Here is a 13,227-nt window from a genome sequence, read left to right on the forward strand (position 1 = left end):
TAAATTCCTGATGCCATTTACTGGAACAAAACGTGAAGAGAAACTCGAAAATACGAAGGAAGGGTATTATTCCAGTTATCTGAGACACACGTAGCAAAGTAAAAGAGTCTTACGCCGGACTCTCAGAGTGTACTGTTACAGTGAATGACATAGTGTTTACAGTTAGAAGTAAGCCAGCAATCGTTAATCACGTGGTGACTGGTAGAAAGTTTTTGCTGAGATAACACTGAGAGACGACTAGTGTGCGCAGTCGACAGTCACTTGGACGCTCTGCCCGCCTCCGGCAATGCCCCCCGGACACGCAGACACGAGGCAGGGAGTCAGACTCACCGCATCGTCCGCGCTGGCTGGCTGGCTGGCTGGCTGGCGGCTGCGCGCTCCGGCCTCGTGCGGCGCCCGCGGCTATCTGGCCGCGACTCGCTTCGCCTCGCCATATCGCTTCAGCGCCCCTCCCGTCCCCTTATCGAGACGTCCCTCGAGTCACACAGCCCGGCCAGTACACGATATGCGACTTGCAACTGACAGTCGAACTATTCCTCAGTTACAGCTGACATAAAGCTCCAACTGCTGGCCATTAAGACCGCGACGACATGAAAGCGGCATGCAGCAGAGGTCACATTGCCACGCACTCAACTACAACCGTAGAGTAAATATCTCTGGAGTCAGCATTCACATGCGCAGAACAGATTTTGTGTTGCCAACATACATTGCCGGCTTGGTCACGTGTTCTCGGGACGTCGTGTGTTTGTCCGTATAGCGCCCTCTATATTTAGAATGTCACTACATCTCTAGTACAGACGGATTCTTTTCGTACGAGTCGTGGATTATTTATATATGTTGCGTAGACATTTTAACAGTATCCATTTGATACCCGGAATAAACCAGCTACGTAACTTTTAGGTGCAAGTGATACTCGTTTTGCATTCTGCTTCTGGACACTGTTTTTGGTATTTTTCGGTATGATACGGCACTTTATAGTATTACAGAACCTGAAGTACATTTTGCACTGATAGTCTTGCAAAACGACTTGACAGTACGCTAGTACTTTTGAAAGTGTCCGAAAAAACACCGAATTTGCCACACATTAGCGATTATATCCCTGCTAATTCGTCCTTTTTTTCCTGCTATTCCTGCGTATTTATTTTCTGGTTTTGGGACCTAAAGGACAAATTTTCTTACTGGTGACACTTTGAACTATTTATTTAACGCATTTTACGTACTTGCTCCCAGTTTATTAAATAAATAGTAGACTGAGTAATCTATACATATAATCGACAAGTCACTGATAAATGCATGGAGGATAGTATTTGTTGAAACAACCAACCATTTCCTTTCCTGTTCCACTAGCAAATTTACGAGAGGAAGCGATTGTTTGTAAGCTTTTGTACGAGCCGTAATATCTATTATATAGTCATAAAATCGTAGAAAAATGTGTCTACAGAATCAAGCCTTAATTATAATGCGTCTCGAAATTTTTAACATATACATCGCTATTACACTATCAACAAACGGCGAAACACAACAAAAACTCTTGATATTATAAACTTCAAACGCTGCGGAAAGCACACACGCACAGCGAAGTCCCGAGAACACGTGACAATCCTGGTTTAATGTTGACAACATGCGCAGAACGCAATGCTCACTCCAGAGATATTTACTCTATGACTACAACCTCCGAAAGTAAAAAGATTAGCGTGGCAGCGCAACCGCAAAGATTGCGTAGGAGTGATGCCATCCGTGTTCTAGACTTCCCAATATTTTATGTGAAAACTCTTAAAGCTTTTTAAATAAAATTAACATTATTAATATTCTCCACGTTTATTCTTCGTGTCTACATATTTGCAATCCACTGCCGCTAGAGGGCTCCGAATTGTCGCGTACAACATGGCGATGTGTAATGTAGAGTCATGTAATCGCGCTTCTGAAAGCACGAGCCGGCCAGTGTGGCCGTGCGGTTCTAGGCGCTTCAGTCTGGAATCGCGTGACCGCTACGGTCGCAGGTTCGAATCCTGCCTCGGGCACGGATGTGTGTGATGTCCTTAGGTTAGTTAGGTTTAAGTAGTTCTAAGTTCTATGGGACTGACGACCTCAGATGTTAAGTCCCATAGTGCTCAGAGCCATTTGTACCATTTTTTTGAAAGCACGAATTCCAAGAGTTCGTCCGTACACCGAGTACCCCCTCCTTCAGCACGACAACGCCAGACCACACACTGCCCACGCAGTCTCGACTTGGCCCCATCCGATTTTCATCTGTTTACAACACTTAAAGAACACCTTCGAGGACTTCACTTTGATAGCGATGAAGTGGTGCACGCGGAGGCGAGGTCGTGGCTCCGTCAACGATGTGAAACATTTCTGCAGTGACGCTATCGCCAAACTGGTCTCTCGTTGGGAGAAATGTGTTCGTCGCCAACGTGAAGGGTTATGTTGAGAAATAAATGCGTGGACACGAAGAATAAACGTGTAGAATGTTAACAGCATTTGCTTTGTTTAAAAAAGCTTTAAGAGTTTCCACATACAAAATTTGCAGGCATTACCTTTCAGCACGCCCCCGTATATACTCGTATAAGGAAAGACCACGTTTCAGTGTTGTCTGTTTCTGTTTCGCGGAACTCGAACGAGCGTCTACTGGCACACGTCGGAATTCGTCCCCGGCAAGATCGTGCACTATGTAATATCTAATACATAATTTACTATTTTTCTCGAATATTAGAGTAGTTTATTCACTAATTATTAATCTTTGCAGCACGGAAGCTAATACAACTTTTAATATTACTTCGCTCACTGAATTTCGTGCATCATTTGTGCAACTCGATGTCAGAGTTTTTAATTTTCTGTCTTCTCTCTTTCTACTCTCAGCACTGATACGAGCAGGGTCCAGTTTTCGGGTACTCAGATTAGGTATACGTTCTATAATTGCATTTAAATCACCAATATCGTATAAGCCATGAGATATTTGTGCAACTTTACTACTTCCTAGATGTAATTCACTGTTCGCCATGGTGATGTTAGGAATGCTGTTGTATGTTTCAAGAGCGATCAGTGCAACACTCCACTCTCCCTTGCTTAGATCTACCGGCAGACAGTAATACTGACAAGCACTCTTCTGACATGAGACTGCATGACATCAACTGACTCAGTGATGTGCATGCTGCTTGTACAACAGGAAGTAATTGCATAATTCTTTAGGCAGACGTTATTCTAGTGTTTTTCTAACATATGTAACACAGTGGGTTCCAGATTCTTCCACAATATACAAATTAACAATCCCCCCCCCCCCAGTTTGGATTTCTCCATCGTCTTTCGCAACAAACGCCGCACAGCACTGCGCAGTACAGCTAGGAAACTAATTGTTTAATTAACAGGCCAGGTCCTTTCTTGTATCTTTTAAATATACTCCTTCCCTAATAGTGCCTGCCTGTTATGTCTTTTTGCCTCCTACAGTTGTTTCTCTGCATTTGGTACATTCTTCTCTGTTCAGGCTATGGCAGCAGCCACCTTCGTGCTAAAAACGCAACAGCGTCTAGTCCTGCAGAAATTAGAATAGAAATGGGATAATTCCACGAGTCGTGCTGGGTATTGGCAAAGCTGTAGAAGTTTTAAGACGTCTACTTGCTGTTCCTACTACTTTCTTCTCCAGGGCACTTTTTGCCACTGCCACCACAGACTGGACGCATTTTTTTAAACATCCAACAGGTTTTTTCTTCTTCTGTTTTATTGTATGATGAGCTGCGCTCATAACTTGTCGGAATTTAGTCCAAGCACCCAACACAAGTTTGGCATATATTGTTTGATCAACTGCAAATTCTGCAATATGTTACCGTATGCCTGTGTGACATGTACGAGTATGTTTGGCTTTGTCATTTAAATTTCGATCAACAGTGAGACATTCTGCCAAATGCTAAATCATGTTCCTTGGAGGCCTCATCTACTAGATTAATCGACTTATCTGCACGAGCTAGACAGTTTTCCATCACCTTTCCAGGTCCACAGCAGTTAGTTATATCCAGGGATATGTAATTCAATATGTAACTTATCGAGAATGGTGTACTCTGTAGCACTCATATTATGGTACTGGACTGTCTGCGGTTGGTGCACCCTGGTATACACCAGATCGTGAGCATTCACTAAACGTTGTGTGATGCTGGAAAGTCCAAGTCTATGAGAAACATGTCCGCTCCAGTGCGTCTCTGCAATTCTTCTCTATAAAAGTTCCAGCCGGGTACTCAGCTTCACTGTCCTTTATGACGTAAGTTCGGAGGTTTGCTCATTTCACTCTGCAAATTGTAAATATCTCCACTGGCCAGTTAAGCAGACAAAATTTCTTAAACGCGGTTTTGTCTTTTACAATAGACACCAAATCACCTACATTAAATTTCTGCTTCTATGGATCCAACATTTTAATACAGTTGTGTACTGCGATTAGACGCTCATTGTCACAAATGTTAAGAGGCCTCACTCTTATCAAAAGATGTTTAGTTCGAGTATATTCTCCAAGTATTTGTGGGAGACTTTCTAGCCATTTGTATGAACCGTGGAGATTAAGTAATATCCACATATGTTTTTTTTTAATGTTCAAACAATTCAGAATACTCACTTTCATGTGGGAAAATGTAGATTAGTGGTTTATTCTGTATTGCTCCGTTACTATCTTCAAATACCTATTGCAAAATTCCAGCCCATGGTCGATTCGAAGATTGTCAGGACAACGATTCATTCCTGACTGCAGCTATTGTTCATTCGCCTGTGCAACTTCCTTCCCAGTCTCTGCTTTCACAGATAAGGCCCAGGCAAATTTTGAATAAATATCTACAACCATCAAAATATATTTGAAACTTTTATTTACTGACGAATATCGTCTCACCTCAATGAGATCTGCCAGCCATAAATGATCCACACCTCACATTATGACACGTGTATGCAGGAATGTGGAGTGACTGGACTACCACTCCACCATTACTATTCTCCTTTCAAGGGGCACCGCCGATTACCTTCCCCAGCACTGACATAATCCGAGCCTGTGCTCTCAACCTAATCACCTCGATGTTAAGGGGACGTTAAATCCAATCTTCCTTCCTTCCTTCACAATTATAATTTAGTAAGGCAGCATTCTTGAAACTCTGAAGTGACTGATGTGGGCAGCGACCGCTGCGGCAGCCATAGCCATTGGGGCCAGCGTAGTGGAGGAACTCCAGAGGTAGACTTCCCAGTCTTTTATACTAAATGTCAGTGGCTTTTCCTGCGCTGTCTGCGACGGCTAACCCAGTGCCGATAATATTCATGTATTTGCCAGTGTTCGGGATTTTTATTCTTCTATCTGGTGTGTAGTTTTGCCTGCATTAGTCATATGTAATAATTAAGTCCAGATCGCAATAGTTATTTTATTTAAAATAACCTGTTTCAGCCCAGTCTTAGGCCACCTTCAGAATAGCACTGTGTAGACTAGAAATCGTGCAAGTTGCATAAAGAAGTCAGTGACTTAAAATAATCTGTCCTGATTATACTGGAAGAGTCTTTACCCATCACCTGCGGTTGACAGTGTTCAGAACAGTCAGTATACCTCAGGCGCTAGTGTTGGCTAGGCACCATTGCGTTATGTAGGTCTTGTGAGGGCGTGTTTAGTTCTATGACGCCAACGTCAGCCAATGAGGAACTATTTACATAATTTACGTATCATCTGAAGATACAGTTTATCTAAAAGTGAGTAATCATAAAAAGTAGTGCCTATACGACAGAACGGATTGTTAAAAATAGTGAGTAACTGTAGTAAGATTATTTAAATTAATATTTCTTGTAGTACCATTTGGCGGAAATAATTTACACCCATAGCATCGGCTATTTCGCTCTGAGCACTATGGGACTTAACATCTAGGGTCATCAGTCCCCTAGTACTTAGAACTACTTAAACCTAACAACACCCAGTCATCACGAGGCAGATAAAATCCCTGACCCCGCCGGGAATCGAACCTGGGAACCCGGGCGTGGAAAGCGAGAACGCTACCGCAGGACCACAAGCTGCGGACATCGGCTGTTTAATCAATAGAATGTGTGTATGGAATAAACAAATGAATTCACGTAAAATTATTATCATCTATGATAATTATACAGTAATTACACTGTGTTCTGAATAATACGAAATTTGAAACTTCCTGACAGATTAAAACTGTGCGCCGGACCGAGACTCGAAATCGAGACCTTTGCCTTTCGCGGGCAAGTGCTCTACCATCTGAGCTACCGAAGCACGACTCACGCCCGGTACTCACAGCTGTACTTCTGCCAGTACCTCGTCTCCTACCTTCCAAACTTTACAGAAGCGCTCCTGCGAACCTTGCAGAACTAGCACTCCTGAAAGAAAGGATATTGCGGAGACATGGCTTAGCCACAGCCTGGCGGATGTTTCCAGAATGAGATTTTCACTCTGCAGCAGAGTCCGGCACACTGTTTTAATCTGCCAGGAAGTTTCATATCAGCGCACACTCCGCTGCAGAGTGAAAATCTCATTCTGGATACGAAATGTAGTAGAACTTTGGCGCACTCTTCTCGCCTGAACTTGCTATTTACGGACGCCGTTGCTATACAGATGTCAAAGTAAGATGACCAGCAAATATCAAAATGTATATCATGGACGCCATGTGTTACCATAACGACTGACGTCGATCACAGCTGTCAGAGATAATCAGGACGGTGTTTTCTGAAGCAGCGCCAGTACAATTTTTACTGCAAGTTGCCAGCAAAATGCTAGTCATTCTCGTAATACAGACCTGTTGTAGGCCGCGCGGGGTAGCCGAGCGGTCTGAGGCGCCTTGCCACAGTTCGCGCCGCTGACCCCCCTCGGAGGTCCGAGTCCTCCCTCGGGCATGGGTATGTGTGTGTTTCCTTAGGGTAAGTTAGTTTACGTTAGATTAAGTAGTGTATAAGCCTAGAGACCGATGACCTCAGCAGTTTGGTCCCATAGGAACTTACCAGACCTGTCGTACGTAAGAACAACAGTACTTGGAAGCCAATAATCCGTTATTTGTGGTGAAATTACGTCAACGTATAAAAACTGATTATAAAATTGCGTCTAATCATTTAATAAAACTGGAATGCGGGCCATACTGTTTATACAGAACTATTTTCTCACAAAAAATAATGTACTTGGAAACCCATAAATCGTTATTTGTCGAGAAATTACGTCAGCGCATAAAATCTGGTAATAAAAGAGCGCATGATCACTTAATTAAACTGGAAAAACTAGGAAGTAGTTAATCATGTCTGTATTTTGCTAACAAATTCAGAACAAGATAATTAAATGTAACTCCCTGTTACGGAATTCTAGGTTACAAAATTAAAGTACAACTGGAATTAAGGTAAAACAGAAAAACAGCAGTCTTTTTAAATGACGTCTTCAAATAGTTCGAAGAAAGCTTATCTCGAAAATCACAGACTCCTTTATGTAACTGGCACGATGTTTATCTTTGACAGTGTTATTCTGAAGATGGCCTAAGACCGGGCCGAAACCGGTCATTTTGAATGAAATAACCATTGCGACCTAGATTGTTTTTCACCAATTTTATATAGATGACAAAATGTCACCAAAAATTTTGAACTTTTCCATAGTCTACAAAATACTGATCCTGTTACGTATTGGTGTACTTTATTGCAAACAGAAACCTACCTTGGCTGTCATTCACTTTTCTCGTTTTCTCAATGCTCAGAACGTCGTACTGCACGTGATTCCATCGATCCCCACATGCCAATGAATTCGTTAAATGTCATGCCGATTCCTACATGTGCTCGGAAAATACGTCCTAAATTCAGGTTGTCCTGTCCGAAAGCAATAATAAGGTTCACATTACCCTTTTCCAACTGCTTCAGAATCGTCAAAAATGAGTGGCTCCAATAAGACATTTGAACTTTCATACGTCGGACAAATCAAAAATATTTCCGTATTTGATTCTGGTTCTCCACTGCAACCTCGTCAATACGAATAAACAGTTAGGCTTTACCTTTTCAGGTGGGGGGAATAGCACTGCTTTTGCTGAACTTCTGGAAGGTTGCTTCATCGATTCCGTGCAAAATTTGTTCTTTCAGACCTTTCACGCCGTACACACCAATGGCCGCCTGTGCGATGACCACCTACCATCACTGAGTGGACGTCCAGTTACGGTACTGGCGTACAAATTCGAGATTCGTCGTGACTGAACGGCAGTCACGAACCAGGCGCCCGCTGCGGGGGCCCGAATACAGCCGAACGGTCGCCGGGGAGACTGGGCAGCGCCACCCTCGGCTGTACGGGTGCTCACTCGCCCGCCCGCACACGCCTCGCCTCGGCAGCCGCCGCTCAGCCCTGCTGTCATCTCCGCCCCCCTCGGCTGTACGGTGCTCACTCGCCCGCCCGCACACGCCTCGCCTCGGCAGCCGTCGCTCAGCGCTGCTGTCATCTCCGCCTGCCTCGGCTGTACGGGTGCTCACTCGCCCGCCCGCACACGCCTCGCCTCGGCAGCCGTCGCTCAGCCCTGCTGTCATCTCCGCCTGCCTCGGCTGTACGGGTGCTCACTCGCCCGCCCGCACACGCCTCGCCTCGGCAGCCGCCGCTCAGCGCTGCTGTCATCTCCGCCTCCCTCGGCTGTACGGGTGCTCACTCGCCCGCCCGCACACGCCTCGCCTCGGCAGCCGTCGCTCAGCCCTGCTGTCATCTCCGCCCCCCTCGGCTGTACGGTGCTCACTCGCCCGCCCGCACACGCCTCGCCTCGGCAGCCGCCGCTCAGCCCTGCTGTCATCTCCGCCTCCCTCGGCTGTACGGGTGCTCACTCGCCCGCCCGCACACGCCTCGCCTCGGCAGCCGTCGCTCAGCCCTGCTGTCATCTCCGCCTGCCTCGGCTGTACGGGTGCTCACTCGCCCGCCCGCACACGCCTCTCCTCGGCAGCCGCCGCTCAGCGCTGCTGTCATCTCTGCCTCCCTCGGCTGTACGGGTGCTCACTCGCCCGCCCGCACACGCCTCGCCTCGGCAGCCGCCGCTCAGCCCTGCTGTCATCTCCGCCCCCCTCGGCTGTACGGTGCTCACTCGCCCGCCCGCACACGCCTCGCCTCGGCAGCCGTCGCTCAGCCCTGCTGTCATCTCCGCCCCCCTCGGCTGTACGGTGCTCACTCGCCCGCCCGCACACGCCTCGCCTCGGCAGCCGCCCCTCAGCCCTGCTGTCATCTCCGCCTCCCTCGGCTGTACGGGTGCTCACTCGCCCGCCCGCACACGCCTCGCCTCGGCAGCCGCCGCTCAGCGCTGCTGTCATCTCCGCCTCCCTCGGCTGTACGGGTGCTCACTCGCCCGCCCGCACACGCCTCGCCTCGGCAGCCGCCGCTCAGCCCTGCTGTCATCTCCGCCTCCCTCGGCTGTACGGGTGCTCACTCGCCCGCCCGCACACGCCTCGCCTCGGCAGCCGTCGCTCAGCCCTTCTGTCATCTCCGCCTGCCTCGGCTGTACGGGTGCTCACTCGCCCGCCCGCACACGCCTCGCCTCGGCAGCCGCCGCTCAGCGCTGCTGTCATCTCCGCCTCCCTCGGCTGTACGGGTGCTCACTCGCCCGCCCGCACACGCCTCGCCTCGGCAGCCGCCGCTCAGCCCTGCTGTCATCTCCGCCTCCCTCGGCTGTACGGGTGCTCACTCGCCCGCCCGCACACGCCTCGCCTCGGCAGCCGTCGCTCAGCCCTGCTGTCATCTCCGCCCCCCTCGGCTGTACGGTGCTCACTCGCCCGCCCGCACACGCCTCGCCTCGGCAGCCGTCGCTCAGCCCTGCTGTCATCTCCGCCTGCCTCGGCTGTACGGGTGCTCACTCGCCCGCCCGCACACGCCTCGCCTCGGCAGCCGCCGCTCAGCGCTGCTGTCATCTCCGCCTCCCTCGGCTGTACGGGTGCTCACTCGCCCGCCCGCACACGCCTCGCCTCGGCAGCCGCCGCTCAGCCCTGCTGTCATCTCCGCCTCCCTCGGCTGTACGGGTGCTCACTCGCCCGCCCGCACACGCCTCGCCTCGGCAGCCGTCGCTCAGCCCTGCTGTCATCTCCGCCCCCCTCGGCTGTACGGTGCTCACTCGCCCGCCCGCACACGCCTCGCCTCGGCAGCCGTCGCTCAGCCCTGCTGTCATCTCCGCCTGCCTCGGCTGTACGGGTGCTCACTCGCCCGCCCGCCCGCACACGCCTCGCCTCGGCAGCCGCCGCTCAGCCCTGCTGTCATCTCCGCCTCCCTCGGCTGTACGGGTGCTCACTCGCCCACCCGCACACGCCTCGCCTCGGCAGCCGTCGCTCAGCCCTGCTGTCATCTCCGCCTGCCTCGGCTGTACGGGTGCTCACTCGCCCGCCCGCACACGCCTCGCCTCGGCAGCCGCCGCTCAGCGCTGCTGTCATCTCCGCCTCCCTCGGCTGTACGGGTGCTCACTCGCCCGCCCGCACACGCCTCGCCTCGGCAGCCGCCGCTCAGCCCTGCTGTCATCTCCGCCTCCCTCGGCTGTACGGGTGCTCACTCGCCCGCCCGCACACGCCTCGCCTCGGCAGCCGCCGCTCAGCCCTGCTGTCATCTCCGCCTCCCTCGGCTGTACGGGTGCTCACTCGCCCGCCCGCACACGCCTCGCCTCGGCAGCCGTCGCTCAGCCCTGCTGTCATCTCCGCCCCCCTCGGCTGTACGGTGCTCACTCGCCCGCCCGCACACGCCTCGCCTCGGCAGCCGTCGCTCAGCCCTGCTGTCATCTCCGCCTGCCTCGGCTGTACGGGTGCTCACTCGCCCGCCCGCACACGCCTCGCCTCGGCAGCCGCCGCTCAGCCCTGGTGTCATCTGCGGCACGTGCTGCACCTCAGCTACCGAGGCGCTGCTTCTCGCTGCACCATTTTGCCGTAAAAGTACTCTAACCGTCCACAAACTTTGCAGTTTCAGAATCGATTTCGCACTTGGCCCGAAAGCCAATAAGTGTGCTCTTTTGGAATCAGATAAATCACTCGATTTGTACATTACGACAGTGACTACACTGTTTTCTGTGCCACCTCGACACGATGTATATACCCCCCACGCCTAGTGCTGCCACCAGTGATATGTGAGTGGTTACTGCATACCGATTTGCAACGTAGGCAGTGGCCACATTAATGTGACTCGACTATGTTCCTATGTAGTTGGACGATCCGACAACATACTATGTGTAATATGGAGAAGTAATGGTCCATTGTTCTCCTTCTTCCACTTTCCTGTCGGTAAGGACGAGGCACTTGAGATAATGCTGTTTCATCCACTTGCTCATGGTACACAGGGGATTTTATACAGAAATAAAGACACACATGAAGCTCTTACACTTATTATTTCTTATTTATATTCTCTTCATATAGAAGTGTGTACGAATGTAATTCTGTGGCTACATCTGCCACAGTTGTTTCATACATTTCTACACGAATCGATGCACAACTTGAATCGCAAAGTTCAGCAGTGGTTGCTTCCCGTGGACAAAGTTTTGCATACCAACTCTGAGAGATTGCTCCGTATTTTGTCGAAGAGTTAATTCACGTGCGACCACCACCTCAGTCGACACACCAGAGCAACGGCAGTCCAGCTGGTCCGTACTGCCCACTGGCGCGTGTTCCGGATTTGCCGGTGCGTAGCACGTCATACGGATCTTAAGAAACATTTTCGTTAGGTTTTCATAAAACTTCGACGTAAAGCATTTGGTGAGAAATTTTTATATTATGCTTCAACTTACTGTAACTCTGCTTAATAATTTTTTCAATATAATGTTACTTCACTAAGTAAATTAAATAATTACCTTTGATATCAGATTTGAGTTATTCGGAAAATTACCTTTGTTTGGTACGCACCTCGCGTCCATTAAATTGTTATTTGAAAAGCCTTCAAAATTAATTATTACTTATTCGCTATCAGTTTAATTTTCGCCGATGATTTGACTCAACTTTGGTGTGTGATACATAGTGAACACATACTCTAGTTATACAGGTCACATATGTATTTATGAGATGCATTTGTTTCAATTATGTTGTGTACGATGCTGTATTCTATTTTGTGATTTGCAAATTCCTATGAGAGTACTGCAGTCATATTTGAGCTTCCTGATGCATTAAAATATTCTCTTTCTTTATTCACGTTTAGGGGATTTCAATTGATGTTTCTCGGAGTAGGTGAGTCGATTCGGTGAACGACGCATAGACGATCAGTCTCCCGTTTTAAATGTTACGAACTTTTTCTGTATCTCGGCGTATCGGTACTCTGCCAGATGCCACGAGCTCTCTGCAGGAATTGCGAGATACTGACGGAAGGAAAATAACACGTTTATCTTGTGACCCAGCTTCTGCGTCTATTGCTGAGCCCGGAAAAGTTCGGCGCGCGAATTGCGAATTTTTGAAGTTTTGTTGCCACGAGAGGCAGGCAATAGAGCCCAGCACAGCTGACGGTGCCCTCACGTCACAACAAAATACTGTGTACAGGGGCAAGTTTGTGACACCAGTCGACGGTGGAGCAACAGTGTGACAAACAGTGAAGTAATATTTTGTAGGTCGGGCACTCGTGTGCTACCGAGAACTGCAAATCGAACTGGGCCTGGCAGCCCGAGGTCAGAGCAGAGAGAGAGAGAGAGAGAGAGAGAGAGAGAGAGAGAGAGCTACGAAGAGCTGGGAGGAAAAGAAACTGAAAGCGTATTAGTCACGTCGCTATAAGAGTATGAGTAGTCGAGTGTAGGGGCTCAAACCGTTCCATCTGCTAGTCGAACTGGAGAGAGTAAAGGGGTTTTGAGTTTGAGAGAAACCGCGACCCATCCCCGGTGACGCCGATCGGCCGACTAGGTGACGCCGATCGACTCGTCCGAGTTCCGGCGAGACGTGCCTACCTGCGGCAGGGCGCCGCCGAACTAGCTGGAGCGCAGCGCAGCCAGAGGGGGGCTGGCCATCTCACAAGCTGTACCCTCACTGCCAACACTGCTTCCCTCAGGTTTCCCTTTTCCATAGCAATTTGCCGGCACAGTTTCTGGTGAGTAGACCAAGTACAGCCAGTGCCTCCCTGTCTCTCGGATAGATTTCCTTTTCGCAGCTGGTCTCATTCGTTTTCCTTGAGAACATACTCGCCTCACACGTCTGCCTATCAGTCTGTACCGGTCTGTCTGGACAGACATCATTACTCCCACGAGTGTATTTCTTCAAATCCGCTGACGATGTAACTACACTAGCTTCCCCACGACCTGAAATAAGTGGTGTACCACTGAAATTTCA

General features: G+C 49.3%; 1 protein-coding gene across 1 annotated transcript in view; it reads left to right on the forward strand.

The window, feature by feature from the left end:
• Positions 1-601: 601 nt before the first annotated feature.
• Positions 602-13,227, forward strand: part of LOC126455725 (proline-rich protein 36-like) — a 66,392-nt gene continuing 53,766 nt past the window's right edge. Inside the window, exons 1-2 of the mRNA XM_050091494.1 lie at positions 602-646; positions 8,317-10,695. Of these exons, the coding sequence (XP_049947451.1) occupies positions 602-646; positions 8,317-10,695 (2,424 nt within the window). The remainder of the gene's footprint in view (positions 647-8,316; positions 10,696-13,227) is intronic.

The sequence above is a fragment of the Schistocerca serialis genome, chromosome 2 (genome assembly GCF_023864345.2).
Source record: "Schistocerca serialis cubense isolate TAMUIC-IGC-003099 chromosome 2, iqSchSeri2.2, whole genome shotgun sequence".
Classification (NCBI taxonomy): domain Eukaryota; kingdom Metazoa; phylum Arthropoda; class Insecta; order Orthoptera; family Acrididae; genus Schistocerca; species Schistocerca serialis.